Raw genomic sequence first — 19,396 nt, 5'->3', positions numbered from 1 at the left:
ATGAACTGCCGGTTAACCAACGTGGCGGAGCATAGCAACTGCAGTAGAACACTCCGTTTACCATGGCAACTGCGTACCCTTCTTTCAAGGTTGAAACAACCTCCTGAGCTGGGAACCTACTCGTCGTCCATATGGCCGCCATACTGGACCTCGGTAACCCAGTTAGCGTTTCCTGGAGGGATGCGGTAAAGGTCCGATACGATGGCGATATCCGACAGCGACTCAGTGGTTTCTTGGTATAGCAGTTGCTGCGTCGCGTAGCAGTGGTTTGGGTTTAGTTGCGTCACCCTTACGTCCGTGGTTTCGCTTTATGACCTGCACCATCGCAATGCCTGCATAACTGGCTCCTATCGGGCCTTTTGCAGGTCCAGGATGTCCTCCGTCTGAAGGAAGGCTAACGCCTTGTAGGAAGCACCTCTCTTATTCTTTGCACCCTTTCGGGGCTCAAGAATCATCTCACCAGTGCTCAGCACATCCGTCCCCAAATCCTTGAGCTTTGTTTCATATCTCATTTGAATCAAGACTTCAAAGTACTTATACCCGTCTGTCCTGAGTATGAGGCCGTTCCCCCTGCTTTTCGCTTTCTTGACCTTTTGGCGGAGGTTTTGTCGCCGCCCCGTTTTGGCGCTTTTTAGCTTCCTGGTGTCCTTTTCCTTCCACGGTAACCCATGAGTTTCCCGTAGTCGTCGCTCCTGTCGATGTTCCGGCCCTTGAACCTGAAGGTGTGCTAGTTTGCGAGGCTAGCTCCACCAACCGCTTTTCCACATTATCGGAGGCCGCTTCTTGCACATTGAACTGCCTAATTTGCTTACAGACTTCGAATGAGAGGACATCGGTCTGAGCCTGCTTAGATTCAGATACCCTCCTATTCCTCGTCTCCCTTTCGGAGGCTTCAACCCGAGCGACAAGTTCAGCGTACTCGTCTTCTACCTTTTTACCTTTTCGTTTTTACCTTTTACCTTTTTTACCTTTTTTTCTACCTCGCGTGAAGGGATTTCTTAGGGAACCTGAATATTAGAGAAATGACAAGACACTCACCGTTAAGGCAACTGTCAACATCAAAACGGATAACGACAATGCAAAATTATACAGCTCGCCCGTTTTGATGTTGTGACTAGGGTTTCTATGTATAGGTAGTGACTAGGGTTTCTATGTATAGGTAGTATAGGCAGTGTAGTAAGTGAAATTTTAAGTTATAAAGTAGGCAATGTATGTGATTTGAAAACATTTGAACATTTGAATGAACACGGGCTGAGGATGTGATTTAGACTTAGAAAAAACTTCTCTCGTCCATACGGGACGAATGGAAGAATGGAGAATTTTCTTTAAAAATACGGCTGTAGTGGAATTCTTAGTGCGATGTTAAAACAAAGGTCATGTATCTACGAACAGTTTGCAAACAATTTTTGCAAGATTCATACATGAATAATTAACTATTTTAGTTTAAGTGAAATCCTTCTCTCGGAATCATAAGTACATAATATTTTGTGAAAAAGTAAGTATTTTCAGAAATCTTTAAATTTTCTGACAAAAAGCTGAAGAAAAATAAATATTTTTCGTCAAGGTATTTTACACTGATTTTTTTGTAATAATACAAACAACTACAACTTCGTTATTGTTAACATTTTCATGTAATTATTTTTATTGTTTCATTGGGGAACATAGGTTGTTTCGATTACATTTTTGTAAAATCTTGGGTTTAAAGTAAAACATACACTTTCTTCTTTGTGTCATGATTTTACTCTTAAAATATGTCATGCTTTCCTTTAGACACAGAAGAAAAACCGATTTTCTCAAAACATGATTTCGCGAAGAAAAATACTAAACGGCAAACCTTTCAAAATTCTAGATAAAATAAAATAGTTGAAGAGGTTTTTATATAAGGTAAGGTTAACGTACATCAACCAGTTTCATGCCAATGTATTTTTTGCAATAGGTGTGGGAATACACTCTATTGTGGTTAATCAATTTAACGGTGTTCAGCATGCTGCGCTGCGATCGAATGAGACGCCTTGCCTCGCTCAAATCAGCTGCTACTCTGCCGGCTGCGACTCGAGCCAGGTTCCAGTAAAAAATAACCGTTCCCTTGCTGCAGTAATCGGTTTTACAAAGAAGACTAAATTTCTGCATGCTAGCTTTTATACGTAATTACTGAGAATTGAACCTCCGGTAGGCGTCTTTGTGGACTAAGCTAGTAAACAATTGTACAATAATTCGTGTCATAAAATCACAGCTCTGCATATTGGTGGACGCATAATCAATTTTCCAATCGATTTCTGTTTTAAGCATTTAAATGTGGACGATTTCCATGACGCTCTCGATGCTTTTGGGTTTTCAATTTGTACCCCTATATATGTTGTCGTAAAACGTAATCACATCAAAAGTACGTCAAAAGTTTAATGAATAACATTTAGCGTCATCGTTCGTCAATATTGTGGCCGTGTCTCAGATACAATCCCCTGCTTTATAACCAGATTGAAATTGAAATGCTTCCATTACGGTCATTATCCTCCAAACAAATGAACATACATGTTTTGTTCGATCGACTTGAACTGTCCTACAGTACGGTCGCATTTTACCAACAGCTCGAGGCTAAGTCTTAGACTACCGAGAGATATTAAAATTTTGTTTTTCGCTTTCAACAGGCAATCTTTTTAAAAGAGTACCTGTTGAAAGGCAAAGTGATAAATTTGTTATTAAAGTCAACGAGTGTTTAGTGAATTAATTTGGTTTGAGATATTTCTACTCAAATTCTATAGTGAAGTGAAAGTGTAGTGAAGTTGTCCAGTTATGCCTGGAAAAAATAAAAAAGCTCGCTTTGATGCGGCATCAAGGAAACGTGAGGCATCTCCTCCAAGTGACACAGAAATTTCGACTAACAGGTATGATATTCTTTCTTCTGTTGGGGATCTAGAATTCCAAACTTCTCATACTGAGCATAAAGCCGTTATGAAGAAGGTTAAAGTTCCACCTATTGTGGTATTTGTAGCAAACTTTAAAGCATTTCGAACAGAACTTCCATCATTTCTATCGAATGTGAAAGTTAATTTTCAAATTGGTCGCCAAGGCGAAATTCGTATTTTGGCCGAATCTTTTGATGGCCATAAACATCTTTTACAGTATTTGACTGAAAAGATGTATAAATTTTACTCTTTTGATGCCAAAAACGAGAGACCGTTTAAGGCTGTGTTGAAAGGTCTCTCAAATGATCAAAGTATTGATGAAATCAAAGATTGTTGTCAGAATCACTTGGTTTTGCCCCCAACCAAGTATTTTGATGAAACGAAAGGCAAATGCCAAAATTTTTCAAACTGGAATACACCAGGAAATTACTTAGTACATTTTGATCGTACCAAAGTACATAATTTAAAATGTTTAGAAAAAGCACGTGTTTTATTCAACGTGCGAATAAAGTGGGAAAATTTCAAGAGACATGTAGGAATCCATAATCTTACGCAATGTCGGAATTGTCAAGCCTATGGTCACGGAACTCGAAACTGCCATATGGCTGCAAAATGTATGATTTGTGGTGACACTAGTCACACGAAAGATATCTGCCCCGTGAAAGAGATCACTAATAGTTTCAAATGTGTAAATTGTGGGGGAAATCACAAATCTAATTTCTTTAATTGTCTTGTAAGGTCAAAAATTATTGCTTCCAGACAACGTAGGAATTCTAAGCAACCTGTTGTCAATGTGGGTATACAAAAGACTTTCAATACTGTTCAGGCATCACCAGCACTTTCACTAGCAGGTGTGTCTGTAGGTAATAATTTAAATTCAGATAACAAATTTCAGACAAAAAATCCTGTTCAGGCAACACCAGGCTGTTCATATGCCAGTGTCCTTACAGGTAATATTTCAAATTCAAACAGTAACAAACCATTCGTGTTTGGTGCTGAAAAGTCAGCCAGTATTGATTTAGGTAATCCAACTCCCGAAAAAATTGAATACCTACAACAATCCATGCTGCAGCTAATGTCCGTTTTGTTGAACTGTAACTCGATAACTGTACGAGGCTGTTCAAGAAGGTATAAAATTTACAACTAATATTGTTATGAAATTGAAATTCAGCAATGATTTTAAATAATGCTGTAAATTTTCTAAATTGGAATGCTCGCACTTTAAAAGCGAAAGAAGATGAATTTTTCAATTTTTCAACAGTCCACGATGTGCATATTGCAGTTGTGACTGAAACGCTTTTAAAGCCAAATATTAAACTAAAAAAGAACCCAAATTTTATAGTTCATAGGTTTGATAGAATTGTTGTTGCCGGTGGTGGAGTTGCAATAGTTATCCACCGTCGAATAAAACATCGTGTTGCACCCCATCTTGAAACCGAAGTTATCGAGAGTTTGGGAATTGAAATTGAAACAAGTATTGGCATTTTATTTATAGCCGCAGTGTATTTGCCTTTTCAATGCACTGGTGAGCGAAAAAATTATTTCAAGGGAGATTTGCAAAAACTCTAAATTTTTAAATCTAAATTTTTAATCATCGGTGATTTTAATACGAAACATCGATCTTGGAATAATGCTCAGAGCAATTCCAATGGAAAAATATTGTTTGATGATTGCTCGGCTGGATTTTATTCAGTTTTATTTCCAAATGGTCCTACATGTTATTCTTCTATTAGGAATCCATCTACAATAGATTTGGTACTAACAAATCACAGCCATTCATGCAGTGATTTATTAACTCATGCTGACTTTGATTCTGATCATCTTCCCATAACATATTCTATTTCCCATGAAACTATTTTAAATCCCACTAGATCTGTGTTAAATTATCACAAGACTAATTGGGATAGATATCGTTCTACGATCGAGGAAAATTTGAATGATGATATTATTTTACAAAATAGTGCTGACATTGACAGAGCATTAGAAAATTTTAGCAGCTTAATACTCAATGCCCGGAATTTATCAGTTCCTAAGGCAAGAGTGAAATTTAATGCACCAATTATTGACAGTGAACTTCAACTTCTTATACGTTTGAAGAACATACGGAGACGTCAATACCAAAGATCTCGTGATCCTGCTTTGAAAATTATTTTTCAAGAATTACAAAAGGAAATTAAACATTGATTCACTCTCTTGCGAAATGAGAATTTCATGAGAGAAGTTGAACAACTAAAACCTTATTCAAAACCTTTCTGGAAGCTTTCGAAGGTTCTTAAGAAACCCTCGAAGCCCATTCCAGTCCTAAAAGATGGTGATTGCATTTTTCTAACGAATGAACAAAAATCTCAAAAACTTGCTCAGCAGTTTGAGAGTGTTCATAACTCCAATTTGAACGTAGTAAGTCCTATTGAAAATGAAGTAAACCAAAAGTATGTTCAGATCACCACCCAAGAATTTCTTTCCGAAGAGGTATTGGAGACAAACTTGAATGAGGTGCGAACCATTCTCAAAAAATTCAAAAACATGAAAGCACCACGAGATGATGGGATTTTCTATATCCTTATTAAAAGACTTCCCGAAAACTCTTTAAATTTCTTGGTAAAAATTTTTAACAGATGCTTTGCACTAGCACATTTTCCTACAAAATGGGAAAATGCCAAAGTCACTCCAATTTTAAAACCCGAAAAGAATCCAGCTGAGGCATCAAGTTATCGACCAATTAGTTTACTTTCCTCTATTAGCAAACTTTTTGAAAGAATAATTATTAATAGAATGATAACACATTTTAATGAGAACTCAATTTTTGCAAATGAGCAGTTTGGTTTTCGCCATGGGCATTCCACTACTCATCAGTTACTTAGAGTAACAAATATGATTCGAACTAATAAATCAGAAGGCTATTCGACTGGAGCTGTTCTTCTAGATATAGAAAAGGCATTCGACAGTGTTTGGCATAAAGGTTTAATAGCTAAAATGTCAAATTTCAGTTTTCCGCTTTACCTCACAAAAATGATACAAAGTTATTTAACCGACCGCACTCTCCAGGTTAACTAACTAAATGGTAAATCTAATAGATTGCCTGTTAGAGCTGGTGTGCCTCAGGGGAGTATCTTGGGCCCAATCTTATATAACATTTTTACTTCTGATCTTCCTGATTTACCACCAGGTTGTGAGAAATCTCTGTTTTGTGACGATACAAGCATTTCCGCAAAAGGAAAAAGCCTTCGTGTTATATGCAGTCGGCTTCAAAAAAGTTTAGATATATTTTCTTCATACTTACAAAAATGGAAGATTTCCCCTAATGCTTCAAAAACACAGTTAATTATTTTTCCTCATAAGCCAAGAGTTTCATTTCTCAAACCCATCCATAACCACGTTATTAAGATGAACGGTGTGGTCTTAAATTGGTCTGATCAAGTTAAATACTTAGGGCTAATTTATGATAAGAATCTTACTTTCAAGGAGCACATTGAAAATATCCAGTCAAAGTGCAATAAGTATATCAAATGTTTATATCCTCTTATCAACAGGAGTTCTAGACTTTGTCTCAAGAATAAACTGTTAATTTACAAATAAATATTTAGACCAGCAATGTTCTATGCAGTTCCCATCTGGACAAGTTGTTGTGCAACCAGGAAGAAGACACTTCAAAGGATTCAGGATAAACTTTTGAAAATGATTTTGAAGCGTCTTCCCTGGTTTAGCACGAACGAGCTACATAGGCTCACTAATGTAGAAACATTAGAAAATATGTCAAGCCAAATTATCAACAAATTCCGACAAAAATCGTTGCAATCCTCAATTGCAACGATTAGCTCACTTTATAGTCAGTAAGATAGTTTTAAGTTTCGTTTCATTCCTTTTATTCCTTTTTTTTTCTTGACAAGTAAGTTTAATAATTTTCCTACAATTACATTATCTTAACTGTGAAAGCTAATAACATTCAATAATACTAGAAAACGTACAAATATATATAATAGTGTTGAAATGTCACCATTTGTGGCAGAACACACAATACTAATTCTGAATAGATATTTTAGTACATAAATAAATCATTACAAACTCCCCCCCTATAAAAAAAATAATACATGTTTTGTTGCTGTTGAATAACTAAACTATAAGAAAATTACTACTTTTATGCAACAAAAAAGGTGCTACACGCTTTGAAAAACCCAAACTTTACTCTTTTTTTCTCGAGCTAAAAGATATATAACCCTTTAATGTATATAGGGTGTCACCGTGAATGTGGTACACACATTTAAGTGTCTCCCGATGCCATCTTCGCCCAACCCTGTTAACCCTGTTAGCCAGTGTTTCACTTTTTCAAAGTAAAATTGAGAAAGAATTGTAATAGATTATAACTAAAGGTATGGTATCTTGCTGAAATGAGTAACATACAGACAGGAGAGAGCTGTTCGATTTTGAGCAGATTATTTGTGTACAGGACCAACAAACGAACGATGGCACAGTAGCCATCAAACAGAAATAGGGTAAACATGGAGTGTACGACAGCGGTGATCAACAATTTAAAACCCACTATCATTACCATGACCAATTACGCCCAGTTCTGACAGAGTTCACATCTTTCCACATTATTAGTTCAGCTTTGCGGATCTCAATGCTCTGTGATACGAGTTCTCCAAGATTCTTCCTGTTCTTACGAGCAGAGCATTATAACTTCCAAGAAGTATAAGGTTTCCAAAATTGAAGGCTTCAGCAGAATTGGCTTTTGTTTTATTTTTATTTCAAAACTTACGGTAATATTCGTTTCAACATACACATTGGTTTAATTTGTTTTGTCACTTTGTGAACTTAAAACTATACACTTTTTTCCTGGTAGACCCAATGTTTTCACCTAGCTATCAAGGGTAATTGACAATGACAGTAACCAACACAACATCTTACAACTGCTTCATTCGATTATTCTACACACATTTTGGAAACAAAATCATCACATAACTCTAAACGTAGACATGTTTCATTATGGCTGTTTGGTTGCGATGTTAAGTTTCATAATTGCATATGTTGTTAGGATAGGTATTTAGCATAGGGTAATTGAATCGTGAAGTACTCAGATAAAAGTTAAAAAATCGAATCCAAGACTCTTTTCTACGTTCTGCTAGCGGTCGCCCATCAAGGGCACTAACGCGCTTTTGTTTTTTAATAATATCACAACTATTATCACAAACTGTACAACTATAATCGATTTTGTAGTATTTTCATTCACACAAACTCAAATCAACTCCATTGATTTGACTTTCACTTCCGTTAGAAGTAATAAGCAATCGCTTCCACTTTCTATATAGCATGGGCTAGCTGTCTACCGCGTGGAAGAGCTGTATTCTAATCGAAACATATTTTTAAGTTCGTTTAAGAATTATTTTCCTTACAGGCTAATTTGATACTTCCGGTACAATTGATGATGTTTGTTTTCAAACAATTAACTGTTTCATTAGAAGAAGCATTATGTTTTATTTTCCCGCACCGATACTGGTGTTACGTCTTGTGCTTCTATTTTATTTAGTGTTCAATTCAATTGCTTGGTGCCGGTTGCAGCTCGAAATCACAGACTAACGAGAAGTGATCTGATGGGTACTGGAAGCTGGGCGTTCGGTCTGGGCTGATCTCCTCTCCGGATGGGAACATTAGGCAGTTTTTGACCTGTGGGGAAAATAGGAATATAGATTTTGATGGCTGTAGAGAATTAATAAAATCACTTACGGTCATCTGGTCTTTGGAATAGAAGACATAGTCAATTGTGTGGCACACTTCACCTTCCTCACGGATCTTCCATGTGGTGTAGGGTGGTTCGTAAGCAGCTGATTGTTCAGCTTTTGTCCTTCCTGCAGAGCTGATGCTGCAGTCGTCATCATTACTATGGTTCGATCCAATGCTGGCTTGATACTGTAGAGCGGATCCGGAGTGCTCTTTATTGGATACATTTAGGTTGTTTTCCTTCGTCGGTTCCTCTATCAGTAGGTCAGAATAAGCACTGGACAGTCCAAGTGGTTTATAGTTTAAAACCGTACTATAGATAGGCTCCACTGGTTCTGCGTTGAAGTCGCCACACAGAATGACCGGTCGCTTCTGGGCAATTCCATCGATGAAATACAGCAGATCTTTGCCCTGCTCGTTGCGCAGTTTGGAGAGGAGGGCACCCTTGCGGGCCTTCAGGTGGGTAGTAGTAACACAAATTTCCTGATTGGTGTCACGCGTACGGAACAGCGCAGCTATCGCAACCTGATTGCTCTGAACGCGCCAAACCTCCAGTACACGGGTGAAGTGGTTGATCAACTCCAGGCGGTCTTTTTTGAAGAATACTGCACAACCGTCTGGACCGTTGTTACCGTGGATGTACAGACAGGGTGAATCGGGCTTCGGGAAAAACACGCCCTCGTAGTTTTGGGTGGCTAGGATCTTCTGAATGAACTTGAAGTGGTCTACCTCCTGAGGAAAGCATAAATCGGCAGAAGAAAAAGTGGTCAATTTTGTGAAATAAATTCGGTTTTCTATAGTCATCTATCCCTTTGAACCTATTTCATTCCTAATTTCTACCTACAGGTACAATCGACGCTGACGATGGATAAATAACACTGGTCGACAAAAATGCGGATATGCGTCAAAAGGCCATAGAGTAACTGTTCGCCAAGTTCGTCACAAAACATCATCGTTGACAAAATCCCCGCGAAGAAAAACATCCCGCCAAATGTCCCGCGTTCAAAAATTTCGAAAAAAAAACAGAAAGTCGAGTTTTTCGATTTTTTTAGATAATGCCAGATCTAGACATTTTATGCATATAAAAACATTTGACATTAAAAAAATCGATACCGACAACCGTCCCAGTTGAAGTTCGATATCGGAATGAACATTTCATGAACCTCATCCTTCAGCTGGACTTTTGTATGAGAACATTGTTCAAGAATACGAAACATTGGAACCTTACTGCAAAACGAAAACGTCAAGTTTTTCCCATACCAGTCAAGTCATCGCCGCCCTACTATGAACGTGTAATTTTTAATCATTTCGAAGAAAAGTATCAAAACCAAACTATACCCCCCTCCCCTGCTATAAGCCCTCATTTTTACGTATAACGACCTATTTCATATAATAAGGTCAAGGAGTACTTACAATCAAAATACCGAGGCAGATTGACTCCTCCAACTGCAGTGAAGGCAATCTTCGTTCACGAAAGAAGAAGAAGGAATGCCAGACTCCTGCTGCCACCGGAACTAGTCAGTAAATGAAGGTGAGCAGAGGGAGTGCCACTGGAACTGAAAACAGCCCGGTTCGTAAATCCAAAGCTCCTTCAACCTATAGTGAAGTCCTTAGGCAGTCTAATACCTTAAGACTATCCCAAGTCTTGGCTCTCGACGACTAGTAGAACTAGTACCAGTAGAAGAGTCTATCCTAGTCAAAACCATTAGACTAGCAGCAGTCGTTAGATCAGATCAAGCCCAAATTCACCATCTGCAGGTTCAAGTCCGGGTTTATGGTAACAGAGTGCCAAAACCAGGAAACTGCAGAATATATGCAGGGATAGTTCTGAGTTTTGGGCCATGAAAAACAGCGGATCTGATAGTTGTTGATAGTGAATCTGTTCTAAGACCAGAAGTTTTAGCTGTCTTCTTTCTCAAAAGTAGCAAAAACGACAATTCAACAACATTGCTACTGACGATTGGAGGGTGCTGTAGCACAAGCCCATCAAGAATCATGTGCAGCTCATGACCTCACACTCGATCCTTAGCCTATTATTCAGCCGCTCTCATCCCGACTTTCTCGTCGTGCCAGCAACCAAGGGAGGATCGGGCAACCAGCCCCTTTTTCGAGTTTCCGAGCATCTGTCCTTCAAGTTAGGAGCGGTTCAAAACGACATCTGTACTCCAGGTTAAGAGCGGCCGATTACCGTCCTCGTGCCACGATGGCCCTCCAGTGAGACAAGGGGTTTGGTGTGCAGGCCTTTCAAGCTGCACTGTGAAACATTCACACGTAATAAACGAGGAACGAAGATATTCGGACTGGAACAATCGGCACAGACGCTCGCAACGAAAACCTACTAACGATTGGAGACTCGAGACGTGGAACTGCCGATCTCTCAATTTCCAAGGGAGCACACGAGTGCTCTCCGAAGTATTGAAAGTATTGGAGGACTTAATGGTACGTACGTTCCGGGATGGTCATGCCATCTGACAGATCTGCGGCTCTGGACAGCTTTTGTTGTGATGGGCGAGATGCGCAAACGGGTGATTGGGTGGTGGCCAATCAGCCCTCAAATGTGTAGGTTGAGAATCGAGGACCGGTTCTTCAATATCAGTATTATAAACATGCACAGCCCTAACCTCGGATGTACCGAAGACGACAAGGCGTGACTACTGGCCAGGAGGAGGAATACAAACCGGTGATTAGAAGGTTCAGCGCACACCAGCTAACCAACGAAATGGGCCTGAAACCTCCCGACTTTGCCGCCTACAAGAACATGGCCGTGCGTAGTACCTGCTCCCAGCACAACCTCCTACACAAGTACACCTGGAGGTCACCAAATGAGACAGAAACACAAATCGACCACGTTCTGATTGATTTTCGGTACTTCTCAGACATCATCGATGTCAGATCCTACAGGAGCGCTAACGTCGACTCTGGACAACCACGGACTAGCACGGTGATGGTTAAGATGCGCCCAAAACTCTGCGTTGTAACGACATTCGGTACCGATGCCCGCTATGCGAAATCGCTCGAAGCTGAGCTGCCAGAAGAGAACCAGCTAGAGAGAACTCCTCTCGAGGACTGTTTTATGAACATTATCAACAGCGTAGCGAAGAACGTCATCGGGCATGTGAGACGAACCCAATGGAAAAAGTGTTTCGACGACGAATGTAGGAGCGTAATGGATGAGGAGAACGCTGCGCGGGCGGCTAAGATGCGCAGTACCACTCATCAGAATGTAGAGAGACGAAGACAGAGGTGCTTATTACGGGAGTCACTTCACGGCGAAATCAGAGCGAAGTGAACAAAATCCTATTACGAGACTCACGTAAGTGTGAAAAACGTCGCAAAGTGACATCTGTCGTGGAATCTGCGTTATTATGAGTGTCATACCAGTGAAGTGAGAACGGAAAAAGCGACGTTTCGCGTGGAATTATTTCACGACCATTTTGAACGGTAAAACGATTCCACGAAGATGCCATAAGTCTTAAAGTTGATTGATTTGTGATCTAATGGTAAATATTGGATTTATTCTTCAGTAACGAAACGAATCAGAATTTGATCCGTGCCTTAAAGCGGTCAAATTTTCATTTTTTGCCCGATGAAAAAAATGCTAGTTTTTGCTGGGAAATTTTCGATACCGAAAAAAAACATTTTTTTTATGCCGAATGTCTTAGAAATACAGAACACGTCAAGACCTGGTGTTATCTAAAAAAACGGAAAAAACGACTTTCTGGGACTTAGAAATTTTTGAGCTAGAAACAATCTCATTTCGCTTGTCCTATTCTCAATTTCACTTCACTGTCAATCTCACTCCACGGAGGTGGTTTTTGTTACCTCACTTGAGGTGGAATCCGGAATAGGTCTAAAAAAGTGGAGTGAGCGTGAGAGTGAAATATATTTCACCGTTAAGTGACTCCCGTAATAAGCATCAGGAAAAGATGTCGCGAACCCAAATCGTCCGTGAGAAATGCGCCGCCTGGAGGAGGAGGATTATGCAGCTGCATTATTCTCAGGAAACTCGAAAGTTCTATCAGAAACTCAACGCATCCGGAAGGGGCTTTGTGTCGTGAGTCGGAATGTGCCGGGATAAAAGATGGTAGTATTCTGACGGACGATCGTGAGGTGACCGAAAGAACAAGGCAGCACTTCGCTGAACTTCTGAATGGCACCCAGGAAGAGGCCCATAGCGGTGGAGAAAGCGATCCCGCCGGTGCGACAAACGAAGAAGACGTGCCAGCCCCAGCGATAGACGAAGTTGAGGATGCCATCAAACAGCTGAAAAACAATAAATCGGATGGGAAGGATGGCCTCGGCGCGGAGTTCATAAAGATGGGCCCCGAAAAGCTGGTCATCTGTTTGCACAGGGTGAATGCAAGAAATCGGGATACAGAACATCTACCGGAGGAGTGGAAGGATGGGGTTATCGGTCCTATCTAATAGATAGGCGACAAATTGGACTGTGGGAACTATCGTGCGATCACCGTCCTGAATAACACCTACAAAGTGCTTTCCCAAATCGTTCTTCACCGAATCTCACCGCTAGTCAACAAATTTGTGGAAAGCTGTGGCTTCGTGGAAGGACGGTCTACGATGGAACAAATCTTTACCATACGGCAGATCTCTCAGAAATGCCGTGAATACAGAAGTCCCACGCACGACCTTTTCATCAACTTCAAAGCCACATATGGCACTATCGACCAAAGAGAGCTATGGAAGGTCATGGGAGAAATCGGCTTTTCGAGGAAGTTGATTAGACTACGGTGGATGGGACGCGGTGCTGTGTGCTTGTCTATCTTGGCTCACTGGTAACTGAGGACAATGATAACAGCCGTGTGAGATCCGGAGGCATATTATCAACAGAGACCGTGCCTACTGTGGGCTCCACTAACAATTGCGATCGAACAGACTAAGGGGCCATCCACATACCACGTGGACAGATTTTTGACGATTTTTAACCACCCCCACCCCGTGGACAAATGACCATATAAATTTTTTTTTCATTGTAAGGACCGTGGACATTACACAACCCCCCCCCTCCAATCTGTCCACGTGGTATGTAGATGGCCCCTAAGCCCCCTTACGAAGTGTAACCTGTACAAAACGCTCATAAGACCGGTTGTTCTCTACGGACATGAAACGTGGACAATGCTCGAGAAGCACCTGCGAGTGCTCGGAGTTTTCTAATGACGGGTACTAAGGACGATCTTTGGCGGCGTGGCAGGAGAACAGAATATGGAGGCGGACGATGACGCATGAGCTCGCGTAACTCTAGGGCGAACCCAGTATTAAAAACGTGGCTTATACGCAGGGCAGGGCGTGTTTGAAGAATTCCGGACAATTACTCTACACCCAACGCAAACGGGAAATATTTTATTACTTTTGGCCAATTTTTTATTACTTTTTGTGTCTTATGACTGCGCATTATACACAAAAATCAACAAACAAAAAGTAATAAAAATTATGACGGCCACACGCTTGTATGTGTTTCTGCAGGAGAACATACAGCCAAGCACCGCAATGCATGTGTTGGCAAGACTTCACTCGCTGCATTTGTATTGATGCAACGATCTGGTTCATTTTTGTCTCCCTTCATCCACACATAATCAGAATCTCAACCGTCAACCTCAAATGTCCAATTAGAAACACTTTCGTTTCGTCCCCCAGTGTTTACTTGAAATGGAAATATGTAATACTGTCTGACCAGAGTTGCCGAAGTTGCGAATATTGTTCTGGATGGGCACGAGTTTTGTATATTCAAACAGGTCCAAATGAGTTTCCATGAACCAATGATTATGTGCTGTAAATAGCTTGCAAGAAAGCGAATGTTTTTATTTTTCTCTAACGCAGTTTACATATCGTGATGTCATTTTAAGGCGCATTTCAAGTCTTTGAAATCATCAACGTTTGCATACTCTATGACGGGGAAAATGTTGCTTGGCAGCTCTTGTCAAATTTTTTCGCTACTCCGTATGCATACAACGAGCGAACTAATACACGCCCACCGGATGAATTGGAGATTGAAAAAACTTGTAACATGTGCAACTTATGCGACGGTGTGTGATTTTTTTTGACTTGAGGTGGAAAGGGAGCATTTTTCGACAGAAAAAACGTTGCATGTGGTTGAAACGACCATTATTAGATAGTCGTACTCTCATAACACGTGCTAAATATATGACAGTATGTGTTGTTACTTAACTGGGGAAGAATTTTATTGCTTTTTAAGTAATGGATTTGTTACCTAAAAGGTAATTTTGCGCTATTGCTTTTAAAGTAATAAGGAAAAGTTTTGCGTGTGCGAAGATGATGTTTGCCTCGAATCCGGTAGGAAATAAACTGCCAGGGGCACAGCGGGCAAGATGGGTAGACCAGTACATGGTGTTCCAGGAATTGCAGAGCAACAGCCAACAATTGCCGAAGAAGTTTTGCCTTCACAGCCGAGCGATAGCGAAAATCGGCGGAAACAGCCCGTGCACACCTGAAAGCAAGCCAAACGAGCACGTAATAAGCACCGATGAACAATAAAACTGGTCGATAAAATGAAAAAAAGTTTATTCCAAAAGCTCAAACCGGAAAAAACGAAATATTATAGCTATTCAACCATTCCTGTTTGCAAAGTAATTGCTCGACGGGTTCGTCGCTTCAACGTAATGTTTACGAGAAAACTCATTTGAGTCTCTGAAAAAAAGTTAGTGGCTAGGGACACCAAAACTCACAAGAATGGTTGAATTGCTATAATCTTTCATGTTTTCCGGTTTGAGCTTTTGGAGTGCGCCTGTGTTGACCAGTGTTATAGTACGAAGGAGCCCCCGCGGCTAAAATTACACAGAGATGATCTAGCGGAATTCTTCGCCACAGGTTCACCATAAAACATCAACGTGGCTATTCACCAAGAGCCATGGGTTAACAAAAATTAAGTCTTGGGACTTTCAACGAATACGGGAAAACTCCTTTATGATGATTCTGCGCTCGAACTAAGGACAGCGTTTTTTATAGTGTTGTTTATAGTGTTCTGCATTGAAACTAACACGCCATAAAGATATATCTAATGGTAATCAAAGAGGTCATCTAGCAATCCTTAAAGATTTTCAGCTGAGCAAACATATGCCAGGTAACAAAGATTAAATGGAAACAAAAGCAAACTTTCAAATACCTTTTAAAATTATAGCGACCGAACGAGATATTTGAGAATAAGGTGGTCTGAATATCCGCCAAGGCCCTGTCGTCTTTTGACACAGACGGATCGAAAATGACAAATCCAACCAAAGCAGGTCCAGGAATAAGTATTCCGATACCCATGGGCCGTTGGCCTACAGTGTTCCAGGTCAAAATATTTGCAATACATGAAATATTTGCACAAGTGACCTTCCAGTTGGTCTCGAGGTACGAAACTGGCCTAATAAGTAGGTTGGAGTATCGGCTTTGAAAAGATTGTTATAGTCAGTAGGATTGTAGCGAACAGAAAGTCAAGTCAAGGCTTTGCATTAAATGTGCACAGATCTGTTTGGATAGCAAATATAGGCATGCTAACATATTTTTCTGATAGCCAAGCAGCACTTAACGCACTGAAAGCCTTCACATTTATTTGTAAGCTAGTATGGGAGTGCATCCTTTCACTGAGATAACTGACAGAAGGGAACCAAGTCTGGTTATACTGGGTCCCTGGTCACTGCGGAGTGGAAGGTAATGAAAAACCTGATTAAAAGCCCCAAAGAGATAAGTGTCTTTGGAAAAGGAACTATGGAGCCTTTCGAGATCTGGTCTGTGAATCCTAGTCAGGTGATATAATTCATACGAGATTCAGTGCCAACTTGGGAGGTGGTGCCATATGACAACGAAGATCACTTCTATTGATATTGATATGTCTATCACGAGATCTTAGACTAAAGAAGAGGTTAACCACAATAGATCAAAGAATGATTGCAGTGGTTCAAATCTTACAAAAAAAAAGATTACTTTTTTTGGGATCAATTAGTTAGGTTGTAGAAGAACAATAGTTTGCCAGTTAAGGTTAACGCTAGTAGCATAACCCCTCGAAGTTCACTGGGAACTCTAAAAGGTAGATCAAAACGTTCGTAAACTTCCATGCTTGGTATCCAATTTCAGCAACGATGGACTGATGAACCGTTTGCAGCTGAAATTTGGAGCATATCGCAGAACAAAACAAAAATCAAAAAGCTAAAAAACTAAATTACGGTTCTACACAGATTAAGCTTATGAAACATCATAAGTTACAGCTCGATCTGACTCAGAAGGATTAAAAATGGAAGAACAGAACACTCAAAAAACAAAGCATAAAAAATGTGATGCGCTTTCGAAACTATAGTTAAGTCGTTTTTACACAGGGGATACGAAAAACGTAAAAAACGTGTATTTTCCGAGTTCACGTAAATGCATAGTAAATCTAAAAATCCGCGTTTTAACTTTTCACAGTTAGAAATTGGTATAATGCGGGCATATCGCCCCCGTCCATCGTCGAATTCGGAATTTCGGTGTAACGTAAAAAATATCATATGAATTCAGGCAGCTGGGCTACCAGTAGTAAAGGTAGATCTTGACATAAACAAAGTTTATCTCTTCAAAAAAGACAAAACTGGTAAAGATGTGTACCAGTGAAGTCAATTCCAACCAAAATGGTCGTCCGCCGACCTACTCAACTGTCAGTTTACCATCATCTGAATGTTTTTTATCAATAACAAATTACTTTGTTAGGATAGTAGATAATTGCTATTTTTCAACTACTGCCGTGAAACTCTTCTTGTGTAAACACATTTGAACGAGGAAACCCATTAGTTGAACAACAAAAACAAGGACGTCTTAGATTGTCAATGGGTTACAACGTCGAACATTTCGAGGTAGGTATATTGTCGATCATGTCGAAAACAACATGATATTCAAGAAGTATAATGAACAGCTTCCTAGCAAGTTGCCAGCTTTAAACCAAGGGTTCTAAAAATAACATTATAACGGACGTAAATATGTGTCAAGTTGGAATATAAATTACCACCATACAGTAGGGTGGGGCTTATTTTCAAAAATGTTCGCGGGACCTGTTTTCCCAGGCAAAAAGACCTCCTTGGGGTTCAATAAGCAACATTGAACATTGCACAATGTGCCTGTATAAGTTAACACGTCATGTTCTCGAATATATTCTCGCAATAGACATCATTGTTCCTCCGAAAAGAATGCAAAAGAGAAAGAAAGAGAATGGAAAAGGGAAACTAAGAAAAGTCAAATGCGTGCAACACGTACAAGCAATAATTTAATCTTAAGAAACTAGTAAATTTCAAGTTTGTGACGCTCCAACCGTCAACCGTCAACCTCAAATGTCCAATTAGAATCACTTTCGTTTCGTCCCCCAGTGTTTACTTGAAATGGAAATATGTAATACTGTCTGACCAGAGTTGCCGAAGTTGCGAATATTGTTCTGGATGGGCACGAGTTTTGTATATTCAAACAGGTCCAAATGAGTTTCCATGAACCAATGATTATGTGCTGTAAATAGCTTGCAAGAAAGCGAATGTTTTTATTTTTCTCTAACGCAGTTTACAGATCGTGATGTCATTTTAAGGCGCATTTCAAGTCTTTGAAATCATCAACGTTTGCATACTCTATGACGGGGAAAATGTTGCTTGGCAGCTCTTGTCAAATTTTTTCGCTACTCCGTATGCATACAACGAGCGAACTAATACACGCCCACCGGATGAATTGGAGATTGAAAAAACTTGTAACATGTGCAACTTATGCGACGGTGTGTGATTTTTTTTGACTTGAGGTGGAAAGGGAGCATTTTTCGACAGAAAAAACGTTGCATGTGGTTGAAACGACCATTATTAGATAGTCGTACTCTCATAACACGTGCTAAATATATGACAGTATGTGTTGTTACTTAACTGGGGAAGAATTTTATTGCTTTTTAAGTAATGGATTTGTTACCTAAAAGGTAATTTTGCGCTATTGCTTTTAAAGTTTACATTTTCGCTTTTCGTATTCTTTTTCTTTCTCTTTTGCACTCTTTTCGGAGGAATAATGATGTCTATTGCAAGAATATATTCGAGAACATGGCGTGTTAACTTATACAGGCACATTGTGCATTTCCTTATAATCACATACACCGAGATTGCAAAAGTGTACCCTGAATTTGCGAATATCTCAAAAACGGTAGAATTTAACGCAAAACGGACGAAATTTACGCCCTGAAGGGTCACAAAATCACCTGTTTAACTATATAGGCATATGTTTTGTCTTAAAATTGCTTTCGTTTAAAATTTGACCTTTAGGCCCTCTGCGCTACCTCTAGACCTTAATGAAATTCAACCAATTTTTTATATGTTGCTTATTGAACCCCAAGGAGGTCTTTTTGCCTGGGAAAACAGGTCCCGCGAACATTTTTGAAAATAAGCCCCACCCTAACCATACAGTTTTATGACTAAGATAAGATTGCTCCAATATTTTAGTTTCAATCAAATCGTATGTGGATGACAGTCGTGTCACGAATAAGATTGATTTTACTCTGATTAGAAGAGTAGTTGTACATCAAGTTAGAACTTTCAAGATAATTTTGCGTGATAAAAACTGATTTGGCTTTGCAACGAATCAGTGAACACTTGGGGTCGGATAAAAGGCGCAAACTCACCTGTAGACACACAATGTCCGGATCATTCTGGACGATTTCCTGTATCACCTGATATCGTCTGCATTCCCAGGTCAGTGCATCAACCGGGCATCGAACAAATCCATCGTTGTTCATACCAAGTGCTAAAATTAGAGTGTTAATCATTATTCCTTAATTA

General features: G+C 39.8%; 1 protein-coding gene across 14 annotated transcripts in view; it reads right to left on the bottom strand.

Annotated features, from left to right (window-relative positions):
• Positions 1-7,607: 7,607 nt before the first annotated feature.
• Positions 7,608-19,396, bottom strand: part of LOC129733261 (nocturnin) — a 61,821-nt gene continuing 50,032 nt past the window's right edge. For all 14 annotated transcript variants that reach the window (XM_055694999.1, XM_055695000.1, XM_055695002.1 and 11 more), the window contains 3 exons: positions 19,240-19,361; positions 8,625-9,350; positions 7,608-8,564 (listed from right to left, as the gene is read on the bottom strand). In XM_055694999.1, the coding sequence (XP_055550974.1) occupies positions 8,436-8,564; positions 8,625-9,350; positions 19,240-19,361 (977 nt within the window). In that variant the 3' untranslated portion in view covers positions 7,608-8,435. The remainder of the gene's footprint in view (positions 8,565-8,624; positions 9,351-19,239; positions 19,362-19,396) is intronic.

The sequence above is a fragment of the Wyeomyia smithii genome, chromosome 3 (genome assembly GCF_029784165.1).
Source record: "Wyeomyia smithii strain HCP4-BCI-WySm-NY-G18 chromosome 3, ASM2978416v1, whole genome shotgun sequence".
In the NCBI taxonomy this organism is placed as follows: Eukaryota; Metazoa; Arthropoda; class Insecta; order Diptera; family Culicidae; genus Wyeomyia; species Wyeomyia smithii.
This window is presented reverse-complemented; position numbering and strand designations above follow the sequence as displayed.